Source organism: Kryptolebias marmoratus, linkage group LG21 (genome assembly GCF_001649575.2).
Source record: "Kryptolebias marmoratus isolate JLee-2015 linkage group LG21, ASM164957v2, whole genome shotgun sequence".
Lineage (NCBI taxonomy): Eukaryota > Metazoa > Chordata > Actinopteri > Cyprinodontiformes > Rivulidae > Kryptolebias > Kryptolebias marmoratus.
The window spans coordinates 22,746,828-22,759,125 of NC_051450.1; the positions used below are offsets into that span (position 1 = coordinate 22,746,828).

The 12,298-nt window shown below is 40.7% G+C and overlaps 2 protein-coding genes across 3 annotated transcripts in view; both read left to right on the top strand.

Annotated features, from left to right (window-relative positions):
* Positions 1 to 392: 392 nt before the first annotated feature.
* si:ch73-264p11.1 (uncharacterized protein LOC100000923 homolog) lies at positions 393 to 6,461 on the top strand. Its single transcript, XM_017440577.3, has 4 exons — positions 393 to 729; positions 3,122 to 3,185; positions 5,141 to 5,441; positions 5,522 to 6,461. Exons 1-4 carry the CDS (start codon positions 587 to 589, stop codon positions 5,563 to 5,565), a joined length of 552 nt encoding a protein of 183 aa, XP_017296066.1. The 5' UTR covers positions 393 to 586; the 3' UTR covers positions 5,566 to 6,461.
* Positions 6,462 to 7,246: 785 nt separating this feature from the next.
* cip2a (cellular inhibitor of PP2A) overlaps positions 7,247 to 12,298 on the top strand; it is a 13,879-nt gene continuing 8,827 nt past the window's right edge. Inside the window, exons 1-9 of one of the 2 annotated variants that reach the window (XM_025002661.2) lie at positions 7,247 to 7,265; positions 7,763 to 7,865; positions 8,673 to 8,820; positions 8,915 to 9,027; positions 10,455 to 10,549; positions 10,630 to 10,726; positions 10,865 to 10,987; positions 11,315 to 11,460; positions 11,542 to 11,617. In XM_025002661.2, the coding sequence (XP_024858429.1) occupies positions 7,764 to 7,865; positions 8,673 to 8,820; positions 8,915 to 9,027; positions 10,455 to 10,549; positions 10,630 to 10,726; positions 10,865 to 10,987; positions 11,315 to 11,460; positions 11,542 to 11,617 (900 nt within the window). In that variant the 5' untranslated portion in view covers positions 7,247 to 7,265; position 7,763. Of the gene's footprint in view, positions 7,266 to 7,414; positions 7,547 to 7,762; positions 7,866 to 8,672; positions 8,821 to 8,914; positions 9,028 to 10,454; positions 10,550 to 10,629; positions 10,727 to 10,864; positions 10,988 to 11,314; positions 11,461 to 11,541; positions 11,618 to 12,298 lie in introns of those variants that run through there. The other variant, XM_017440574.3, reaches the window with a different exon arrangement.

Below are 12,298 nucleotides of genomic sequence, written 5' to 3' on the forward strand. Positions count from 1 at the left end.
TTTGCCCTCAGTCTGCATTTGTCTGTTAGCAAAATATCTCATGAACCACTGGATGGACTTTAATAAAACTCTTGGATCTACAGTTGGTCAGGTCAATTCAACATGGCTGCCACAGACAGCTGGACTTAGCAGAACAAAAATGGTTATAATTTAGTTAATTTTACAGATTTACAGCGTTTCAAGTTTAGCATGCAAGGCAGTGGGCAATATGCATGCTTTTATTTTGAAAAGAGCTGTCTTTTCTTGCACCTACAGGTCATGAAGAGTCCCTGAATGTTGAGACACCACCAGCAGGACCTAAAACCTCAGACCTGTTTCTCTGTGGAGCGTTTCCCTCACGCTGGGACATCTGGCAGCTCCTCAGCCGGAGCTCAGAACAGCAGCAGCTGAAATATCTGAGCGACGGTCTCACATCTGTACGCTCACTTCCTGTGGAACCGACAGGCCCAGCCTTTTAGGGCTTTCTGGTGTCTCTCAGGGTTTCATTCTGTTCGACGCCTCCTGCCTGTCTGGATGTGACTCTCTGCAGCCGTCTTCGTCCCCGCCTGTCCGCCTGCCTGTCCACCCGTCTGTCCACCCGTCCAACATGGCTGCAGCTCTGCCGGAGTGCTACCACGGCCCCATGAGCAAGAAGGAGTGCGAGGAGCTGCTGGGGAGGAAGAACAAGGACGGGGCGTACCTGATCCGGGAGAGCGAGAGCATCCAGGGAGCCCTGTGTCTCTGCGTGTAGTGAGTGAATTTCTTCAAACATCATCAGATCTGCAAACAAAACAAGCTGGGAATTAGTTCTGCTTTCAGGAAGCAGATGACTTTTACCCCCTTAAAGCAATTATAATAATTATGTTTTTACCCACTGGGCGGATTTATTGAGACTTTCAGGAAATAACTGTAAGACTGACCTCTGCAGCTGATTAACTTTTAAAGTCAACCCAATTCAAGATGGACGTCACAGCCAATTCTGCTAATTTTGCAGCTAAACTGTGGTGTGGTAGTAGCTGAGAGTCGTCCCCAGCACACGATCAACACATTTCTCAACGGAAGGTGATCTTTGTCCAAAACTCTGGCATGAGAAGAGATGGGTGATATGCATTCTGCCTTTAGCTTCAACACACATGAAGAGCTTTCAGAATAAAATATATAGAAAACATTTTGTGTCTGAGTTTCAAACCAATAACTCTGTTTTGTTTAGATAAACTTTCATTTGGGAGAAACTGAAGCAGCGTCTTGGAGGAATGCTTGTCACCCGTAGGCTTGAAAAGAAAAGTTAGAAAAGAAAGTTTTCCTGTTCAGTTTGTTTAAATCGTCCTGACTCACCTGAGTCAGACCTGCTCAGGTGTTAGCTCTCAGAGTGTCTGTTGGGATGACTCTCAGCAACCAGGTTTTAACTCTGTGTCAGCCATTTGGTTGGCTGTGGCGGCCATCTTGAACCAGGGTAATCAAACATCAATGATTACTTTCTGAAAGTTTCATTAAAATCCACTAAAACTGTAACAGAGGATCAGAACTTTACCCAGTAAAACTTTGTGGGAATAACACTTCATACTTTAAACGAAGGAGTGAAGTAAAAACGTTTAAAAAGCAGACATTTTCTCACAGTTTGAAACAAACAGGAAGTGATATATTTACTGTTCGTGATGTAATCTGAGGTAATGAGGGGACATTTTGTTTGCTGACAGAAATATATCATCATGACTAACCTCATCTGTACCATGTTTTATTATTATTATTATTATTATTATTATTATTATTATTATTATTATTATTATTATTATTATTATTATTATTATTATTATCTTAGTGCAACCTTACAGCATAAATGTTCACCAAATATCACTAAAACCTCTTATTGTTATTATTTTTAGCCTATTATTCAAGGATTTAGGGATCTTTTCTCGTCAGACCAGCTCACATTTGCATGTTTGCGATACAAAATTACATTATGACACAATTATTACTATACTGTTACTGATTAATGGCTTGTTTCAAAGTTGTACAAGCATTTCCTCATTACTGCTCGTAGTTTTTGGTTTCCTGCCAGCCTGAGGGCCAGAAAGTCCACAGAATGACTTCATGGTAATCACCCAGGTTTATCTTCTATAATTACGCAGTGGAAACAAATGATTACATTTTGTCCTCAAACTATTGCATATTTTTAATGCAAAGTTCAGTCTAAGTTCCTGGTTATTGCTTTCTTATAGTAATAACAGGGCTACTGTCTCTGCACGACATTAAAGGAGTCGCCTTCGCCTCATCATGAAGCTGTTTCCTTTTTGTGGTCAGGTGAGGCTGTGGTCGATCGTCGAGGGGTTCGTTCCATGACGCGGGAACAACAAACCAAGTTTTACTCGCCTTCTGACAGGCAGAAACAGGCAGTGAAACACTTTTAAATGTCACTGCGACTCGTGATAAGCATCATGAACATCCATACATTAAGTTTCAGGCAGCTTTTCCTCAGACTGGTGAACCTCTGCTCGTCTTTCCCTCTGAGAGATCCGTCCTCTCACTGACCTGTCATTAGTCACGGAAAGCTCCTCCAGCTGCTTCTGAATCGGACCACTCACTTTTACAGCATTTTGGTGCCTCGGAAACGACTTCTTACTGCCGTCAAATTCAAAACCACCATATCTATTTCTTAGTTTCAACACTTGATGAGTTTTCTGTGTATCCTTTACACAGAATTATATTTATAAACCATTGCTTTCTGGTTTTATTTACAGTTTACTCAACATTTTGTCGTCATTTACTCTCTCTTACTGACTTCCACTGAATTAGAAATTGTCATATTTCCTCCATGAAACTCTGCAGAAAGATAAAAACTTTTTTCAGTTTCTGCACAGGGACTGTTTGTCCGAGGCTTACTTTCTGCTCCGCGTCTCTGTCTTTCCTAAAGACTGCTGTCAGGGAGTGACAGACACAAGCCTGTGGTTGCCACGGTAACCCCGATGAGCCGCACTTCATCTGATCTCGGATCTCTTTACAGTCCACACATCAAAACGTCGGCCATTTTGTCAGCTTGGTTTATTACAAAATAAAAGTCCTAAAATCCCGTCGGGCTTTAGGGATGAAATTTCTTTTCAACGCCCCCCTTTTTAACGGCAGCCATCTTGTTTTGTCTTTTCAGCAAACAGAAGGTGATTTATACCTACAGGATTCTTCAGGCGCACAACGGAAGCTACACTCTCCTGGTAAAAACTCACATCTTTAACTTTCTTTAACTGATAAACTTTAAGGTTTTTAATCAGCGTTGACTTAAAAAGCTTCAGTAATTCAGTTCTGGAGGTAAATCTTCTTGTCTATTTAAGTTTTTTTGTGTTAAAAACAGAAAATGTTGGCACCAAAGACAAACGGTAAAAAAAAAAACTTTTTAATACATTTACCAGAGTAACGCTGACTCAGCAGTTTCTAGCTTCAGTAATATCAAAATCCTGAGCCAAAAATCTAATTTATTTATTGGTTTTAGTAAAGAAGTTGTCACATAAAAGTGTTTAGACTTTTTAAAAAGAACCCTTTAAAGCTGAACGAGAAGCAAAATTCACACGAAAAGAACCAGAAAACAGAAGATGTCTTTTTCTTTCTGCTTTTGCAACAGAGACAAAACCCACAATTATTAGTAAGCAAAACTACTTCTGTGTTAATGTCTGCACTAAAGGTTAGAGGTGGAACTTTGAGGAGAAAATTCTCTAACCCACTATATATATATATATATATATATATATATATATATATATATATATATATATATATATATATAACTTTTTATTCACAAACATTATTTTTTATAATACTTTTGTTTTTAATTTGACTTAAAAACAACTGAAAGTGGGTTAAAAATATTCATAAAACAGCAAAAATGGTGGATAAAGTTATGCAACAGATTAAAAAAATAAAACACAAACTAAATAAACATTAAAATGTTAAATCATTATAAATTTAACGGATCTAATTTCTTCATACACTCCCATGTCTCTGAGCGAGTTGCATCTCGACTGCAGGCCTTTTAGAACTGACAAAGTGTTGATCTGAGGTCCGTGTGAAATATTTAGAGGAAGTCCTCTTCATCCACTTTGTGCAATAACCCCGTGTCACAACATGATGCTACCACCACCGTGCTTATGTTCCAGGGGTAGTATCTGTCGGAGACACAGAAAATATGCAGTCTTTTACTTGGAATCACAAAGGACCTGACATAAATGACCCGTTTGCATGAACTCCTGCCACAATCTGAGGAGAGATTCTTATGTTGACCAAAACATTTCGTTTAACGTGCCACCCACGTCGGCCATTTTGTGCCCACCTTCGCCGTTGTCGATCCGGACACTCGGGTCTGTAGCCTCGGATGTTTTCTGTCATAAGAAAATCCTGCACAGGTATCAAAATACACCTCTTGCACCCTGGAATTACAAAAACTGGATTGAGTTTCTTGGACTTGTTCTGAGTATCGGTCGATCCAGGCAGAAACTACCAGCTGCAGTCAATCGTTGTCACGAACAGGAAGTTTATCGTGTTTGTCAAGTTAAAATACTTTACGGAAAGTCCGCTAAGTAAAAATCAGAGAAAAATGTGGACTTTTTCATTGCTGAGACGTGTTTGAGTCATCCGGACTGTCAGACTGGCACCACATCAGTCAGGGTCTCTGAAAAACAAACATGAATGGAAACTCACTCCCACAGCAAAGGAAAATCTTATTTTAGCTGATTAAAAAGGCCACACTGATGCAGTAACAACTTTTTTCCACCCCAGTCAACTTTAGCATTAGAGCTCGTTAAAATTAAGGAAGTAATTAGCTTTACTTCTGCCCACACCTTTACGATGTTTGGTGTTTATTTAAATTAAATGTCAGAAAAGATGAGAATCTTTTCATTTTAAGCTTTTTTTGCAGACATTATTTTGCCTTTACAGTTTATTTTCCTGTCATTTATAACCAATTTTCCAATCTCAGTAAATCTCTTTAAAAGCAAACAGTTTCTCTTTTTCATAGCTTCTTTTTGTTGTTGTTTTAAATTAAACTATCATTTCTGTTTAGTTACCTAATGAACGTTTTGTTTTATTTTTTTGGCAACTAACACACTGCAATTTTATGTATTTTTGGCTTGAAATAAAACAACAGCATTTTTTTATATTTATTTTGTTCTTTCTTCAGACATCAGGGGGTGTGGAGGAGACGTATTTTAAGAGTTTAGAAGATTTAGTTCGGAATTACAAGAGGAAGAATCAGGGTCTGGCCATTCATCTGCGCCATGCTGTCAAAAAGAAAACGGCCATGTTGATTCAACGCCCTTCCAAACGAGAAACCCCCCCGAACATCCAGGCTGGACTACCATCCGGAGTATCGGCAGGAGTACCGTCTGTACCACCACCCCGAGTAGCACCCCGGGTATCAGCAGGACGCACAGCACAAAGAGGACACATTCCTTTACTTGAAGACGACCCTGACTACGAGAGTAGGTTACAAATGACATTTTCCCTTCACAGCATCTTCATCTGTCTGTGACTTATCCAGTCCTTCTTTGTTTCCCTTCAGATAATCCCTCTTCTGAATACGTGGAGGTCCTTCCTGATGTCTGACCTGAAAACTTCTGGAAGAACCACAGAACAATAATTTCACAGACTGATTTGTGTTTAGAACTTTGAATGATGTACCGATAATGGTTTTGCACAGGTTAACTTTGTCTCTTGAGTTTATGAACCTTCTGAGTCCTGAATGAGTCAGAAGTCAGATTTAGGTGACTTAAAAAAAAACAACTCTGAAAATGTTTGATTTCAAGGACTGAAACTGGGTGAAAAAGTTGCATTAATCCAAAGAAAAACTGCAAGCCCTTCAGTTTTGGGACGCGTGGGAGGACTCTTGGCTGTTTGGAAGGACAATCTACAGAAGTGAGGACTGGATGGGGACTTCTACGTCCCCGCGGAGGTAAATACAGCAGAGGACTGACACCAGACAGCAGCTCTTTGAGTTGGTGTATCAATGGCAACTACACGTAACCACAGCAAAGGACTGCAGTTTTACAACAATGCGTCGCCCACTCATCATTCCATGTGGTAAACTGTGACATGGTGTGACACTTCCAGGTGATTTGTGGGTCACCAAAAAGTGTGATAGAGGATGTATTTTTTTTTCTTTAGTCTGAAGATTATTTATGCACCAGTGGATCCCAATTAATCCAATGACAAACTCCCAAAGCCTTTAATTAAAACTCATCCAGGTCACCCTGAAGGTCCAGACTTATATATTTAAATTCTCTTTTATTGACAGTCATGCTTGTTTTCTTTCTTCAGCATGTTGTCTTTTCAGGCCTGTCCCTCAGAGAGAAACGGGGGATTTACTGTAAATTACTGTAAATATGGGGAAACGTGCTTTGCATGCAAAGGTGCAAAGTTTTTAGTTAAGCTGTTGTCTCAAGATGTTGTTTACTGTAAATATGAGAATGCAAATCACTTTTTAAATAAAATGTTGCACATTTGTTTGTTACATTCACAGAAAGTTGCCTTGCAGACAGAAAGTGTGATAGAAATGTATTTTCAAAATAGAACTTACATAGAAAGGACATTTTGTGAGTGTTTGCAGAAATGTTTGTTTTGCTCAACAACTCTGAATGTATCTCTGGTTGAACGGACCAAACACAACCGCACATCCTGTCTGTTTCTCACCTTTCTGCTGCAAGATGCGCTCAAGCCACATCACGCTGTTTTACTTATAAGCATTCAACAACATTACATTCATCAGTGCGAAGTTTGCTTAGGTTCAATTTTTTTGTCAGATTTGATTTGATTAGGATGCAAGTTCAGGGGAGAGATTTGTGTGATACGTTGCACATTTGAAGCAAATCGATGTCTCATTGAGACAAAGAAAAAAACCTGTTGAGACGGTGAGGAAAGATGGTCTGACCACAGTTTTCACAGCTTGATGTGTGGACACCTGGGACCAGTGTTAAACTACACATGCAGCAACATAGGGGCCAAATAAGGGGACCCGTAGACCTTTTTTTTAGTCTTATAAAATAAGCAATTAGCACTGTAGCTAATGTTTTGTTAGTTTTAAGGCAGAATATTGTGTATAATATTGAAAATATTTATACCTGCATAAACAACAAAACAGCTCTGTCACAAATTTTCCGCCTTAATACATTTCAATTGTTTAAGAAGATTAACTATTATAAATCATTGCATTAGTCATCGTGATTATTATTATTATAAAACAGCCTGTTTTGTTTGACCCGCCTCTTCCCGTCACGTGATTTCTGAGGTCTTTTGGACTTGCAGTAAACGTAAGGGGGGTTTTAAGGAAGCTTTGTTTTCTTATTAAGAAAATAAACAAGTTTTTGTAATATATGTACTACAACCTTTATGTTGACATTGATAAATTATACGAAAAATTTTATGAACAAAAACAAGTCAGTATTAGTTCTGTAAATAGAGATTTAATTTGTTCGTCTCCCCCGTTGGGAAGATGGTTTGTTCCTCCTCCGTTCGAAGCTCGAAGCGGGAGGACGGAACTGTTGTTGTTTCTGCTGGTTGTTGTGGGCGATTTAAGAATAAAATAACGCAGGTATACTTCAACAAACAAACACACGAATATCGTATGTGATGTAGTTCTGTAAAACACTGAGGCAGTAGCTAATATTTTATTTTTTACCTCTTAAATCTGCTCTTATGTTGTGAAACTGAAGGCTAGCTTAGTGTTAGCAACCTGGAAAGTTGGACGTTACTACGAAGGGCAGTTTTTGTGTTATCAGTACCATGCAAACTTCACTTATTTTTACAGGATGGACCTAACTACGTGTTTGAAGTCGCTGTTGCTGGCTACCCATCAGTACAGAGACAGCAGGACGGCTCAACACGCAGCGCAGCTGCAGAAACAGCTGCAGGTGAGCTAACCTTTAGCTAGCTGTCAGCATCAGAGGAACCGGTGTCTTATTTACTTATTTATTTGTCTTTAAACATGGAAGCTGATTCAGACTCATAATAGGAGCTTTCAGGTTTGGATTCACATGGGACCTACTGGGTCAAATGTCTTTTTATGACCTGTTAGGTAACATGGTCTAACTAATAGAAGGTGTCCTATAAATATTTTAAACCATGCTGAGATGTTAAATCACTGTCATAAGATCCACTTAATAAACTACATATGTAGTCGTAGTTTAAATTCTGCCAATTAGGCTGTTAGACACGAGTAATGTGCCTTCCACTAGATGTGAATTTTTTTTTTTAGCCCACAGTATCTGCAGTTTATGATGAAGATGTGATCAGGAGGAGCACAGCAGATGGGAGGATTGATTTGAGAGTGGATGGAGAAATACAGGGAAGGTCAGAAGGAGCTGGACTGTGAGGTTCATGCAGGACGAGGACAGGGACGGTGCTGATATGTGTCTCATGCTGGGGTTGGGAATATAGCTTCTTGTTTGCAGTGGTGGTGGACAGATGAGGTCTGATAGGACAACATCTGTAGTGAGAGTAGGGAGCAGGTGGAGGCTCTCCAGCAAGCTAGAATCTGTGTGTTAATCAGAGGGAAGTGTGTGCACACGCTGCTCTCACATGTGCAGAGGGGGGACAGTGGACATATTGGACAACAGACCAGGATGGAGGAGAAGAGGAGGACGCTGGGACATGACAGATCTCTGAAGGGAGCAGCTGAAAGAGGACCTGCAGTTTTCATGTATGCCTCGTGTTTGCAGGAGGTTTCAGGCCTGAAGTGCGACCACCTGCTGTCCTCGGCTCAGGTTCTGCCCAGTGAGTGTGTGAGCGGGCTGGTGGAGCTTGCAGGAAACCCAAACACCAGCCCCGATCTGAAGAGCTCCATCATCTCCCTGCTGGCAGGCTTAGGTAAATTTTTTACTCGACAAACACTTTAAAACTTAAACTAAAGCAGGAGACACTGTTCCTCACCCGTCCCCTGTCCCCTGTCCTCTGTCTCCAGCGAGTGACGACACCAGTCGGGAGATTCTTCACAGCAGCTACAACCTCACCAGCACTCTGGCTTCTGTGATCCACTGCCACAGCAGCACACCTGGAGAGCCCCTGGTGCTGCAGGTAAGATCATCACACTGACAGACGATCAGCAGCACAGGTAAAAACTGAAAGCTTCAGTTCAGGAACAAATCCAGAAGAGTGATCTGTCGTGTTTTCACAGAGATTCTAGGGCTGATTATCTTTGATCGTTGTTTGTTGTTTGTGGTTTAACAGATGGGGTATAAAAACACTTAAAGGCACTTTAGAATCAGATTTATTTGTTATTCGTCAGACGGATTAACAGACAGAAATCTAAATACCATTTATTGTTCTGGTTGCTGCTTAAATACAGAATATTTCTCATGTGGAATCTTTTTTTTTTTTTAAAAACTTATCTTCCTTAGATATGTTTTTTTTTAAATCTAATTTAAGACCTATGAGAAGTTTGACAAACTGTGTAACTAAAAAACTAACTTTAGCCCCATCTTGATTAGACTCTTCTTCTCGTGAGATTATTATAAGAATAGACATTTGATCACAGTCTGTTAGGCACCTCTTAGTTCTGAAATAGTCTGACGTGTGACATCTGTGTGGGGGAAGTTTTAAGGAAGAGTCTTAATAGCTCCATCAAGTCTCTCGGGCTCGGATGTGGAAGGTGACATAGATCTCAGAATTTAGGAAGTAAAGAAAATGCAAAGTTCCTTCCTGTTAGTTTAAGTTGTGTGGCTGAGAAAATAGTGACAGAGGAACCAGCTGATGCAGAGGTAAATGGTCTGTACTTATAAAGCACCTTTCTAGCCAACCAGGCTGCTCAAAGCTCTTAACATCACAATCTGCCACGAGGCCAGTCCTGCTTCAAATTCTCTACGTGCGAGCCCCACGTGGTGGATCCGCCGCCGCCACGCTCCACCCAGACGTGCTGCCGTCACTATAATAAATCAGCACGCCGCGGTCTAAGGCCTCACCAAGAACCCGCAAGAACCATCCGTGTTCTGGCTGATTGTTTTCACTTCGTAGTCGTCCGGTTTGAAGGAGTCCTAACATTAAGTCTTCAGTTCTTTTACATTTGTCCTTTCTCACTCCTGATTATTTCAGCTGTGGTTTCATAAGAAAAGATTAAAAGAAAGTGAGTTTCCACAGAGCCACAGTTGATCCAACATGTTGCTACCTTTCTTTGAAAAAGAATACTGACAGAGGTTTTATGATGCTAACAATGAGGAAAAATTGTAATAAATTCGGCACCAATTAACCCTGTTGTGAACATGATCATGTTTTCTCTCATTAAAACAGGTGCAAATTGCTGAGTTTTATAAATATATTTTTAACAAAATAATAACAATTTGATTGTTTAAAAAACAGAAAGGTGGAAATAAGTCAGAAATCCTGCGATACAACCTGACCAGGACCGGTGTCTCTCAGAATAAACTGGATGAGGAATGGGAAACGGCTTTGAAGAATATTCCAGTACGTGTCTGTATGAGGTCATGTTTGTTTCTGTTTTTTATCAGTGCTTACAGGTTCTGCAGAAGCTGACGTACAACACTCGCACCTTCCAGTCCACAAACTACATCAATGAGCTCATAAGTTTTCTCATGACCAACATGTAAGAACCTGTTTTCCTCTAAAGTCCGAGGAACGGATCTGCTGTTTGTTCACCCTTTCACCGTCCGTGTTTCACCTCAGTCAGGCTCAGAACGAGGCCGTGGTCATGCCGTGCCTCGGCCTCATGGCCAACCTTTGTCGAGACAACCCGTCGGTGCAGAACCACATCAAGTCCCTGGTGAGCTCTGCTGCAACAGTTTGGATTATTTTTAAAAGAATATACTCTTCAGCCCTTCATGTCAGTTGAGTTATAACCTGGCTGAACACAGCATGAATGTTTGCACCTCGTGAGTATTTTTGGTGTTTATTCTGGCAGGACAACGTGAAGCAGTTCTACCGGACTCTGATCAACTTCCTGGCTCACAGCAGCCTGACCGTGGTGGTCTTCACGCTGTCCATTCTGGCCAGCCTCACGCTCAGCGAGAAGGTTGGCGACAAGGTAAACAAAACCTCATCTGAAACCAGAAAAGTGCAGAAAGTCCTCTTTAACAACACAAAGCTCACACAGACTCATCATTTAGGTTTGAAGTTTCCTTGTTGAAAACAGATCCTGAGCACTCATGCATCGTTAAAGTCAATAAAAACCACCGCCCTTTAGATGGCTCAGTGTTCGGATGAGAAATATCTTTATTTTCAGTTGTTAGTTTTTATCTCAGCTATCAAATCTTTACCTTTTCCTTTTTTCTTCTTTAGTTCCTCTTCTCTTTTTAACTTTATTCATACGTTGACTCTTCCTCTGTTTTCTCTGCATCTGTTTTATCTTTAGCTCTTCGACTCAAAGAACATCCACCAGACGTTCCAGCTCGTGTTCAACATCGTTGTGAACGGTGACGGCACGCTGACGAGAAAATACTCCGTCGACCTCCTGGTTGACCTCTTGAAAAGCCCCAAAATAGCAGATTACCTCACAAGGTTACACAAATGCACACATGGCTCAAACCATCAGTGTTTGCATCAAAAATTTATTTCTAGAAACAGCGTTTTTGTTTCCAGGTATGAGCACTTCTCGGCGTGCGTGTCTCAGGTTTTAGGCCTGCTGCGTTCAAAAGACCCGGACTCTGCAGCCAAGGTGAGATAAAAACAACCACAAACTCTTCTTTGTTTTCACTCCAGCTTTGTAAATGTGCAAACACACACAGAAAGAATCTTGTATATAAAAGTACTTCAGTCAGAAATGTTTTTCTGTTCTGCAGCTGTTTGTTTTTTAGCGTATTCGTGATACTTTCTATTAGGTGGTTGGCAGTTAGCGGGGACAGGAAATGGTTTGTGGTGAAAAAGAAGCTGCGATCTCTGTGCATTTATCTGAGGATGACCTGTGACAGAAGTTAGCTATAAAAAGCTGTGCAGAGTCCTTGAATCGTCCCTCATTTCTTTGTTTTCAGTCAAGCAGCCAGACTTTCCTTTTTTACCTTATTTCAGAGGTTTTTTTTTTGTTTGTTTCTAAAAGCCGGTGTCTCACTGGGCTGTGATTGTCGGGGACTAGTTTGCGAGCAGCGTTCGTCCCCAGAACGTGTTCTTAAACCCCTCGGGACGAGTCGCAGAAACACCCAGTCCTGTTCAAAAAAAGTTAAAAAACAAAAACAACTGGACTTCTATTCTGTAGCTGAAGACGTTTCGCTTCTCATCCGAGGAGCTTTCTCAATTCAGAAATAGAGAGTGTGGAGTTGAGCTTTTAAAGCTGAGATGTGATGTAAGCTGGATTGCTTGCAAATTGTTCTCACTCTCCTAACAAAGGAGGCTCGTTAGAATC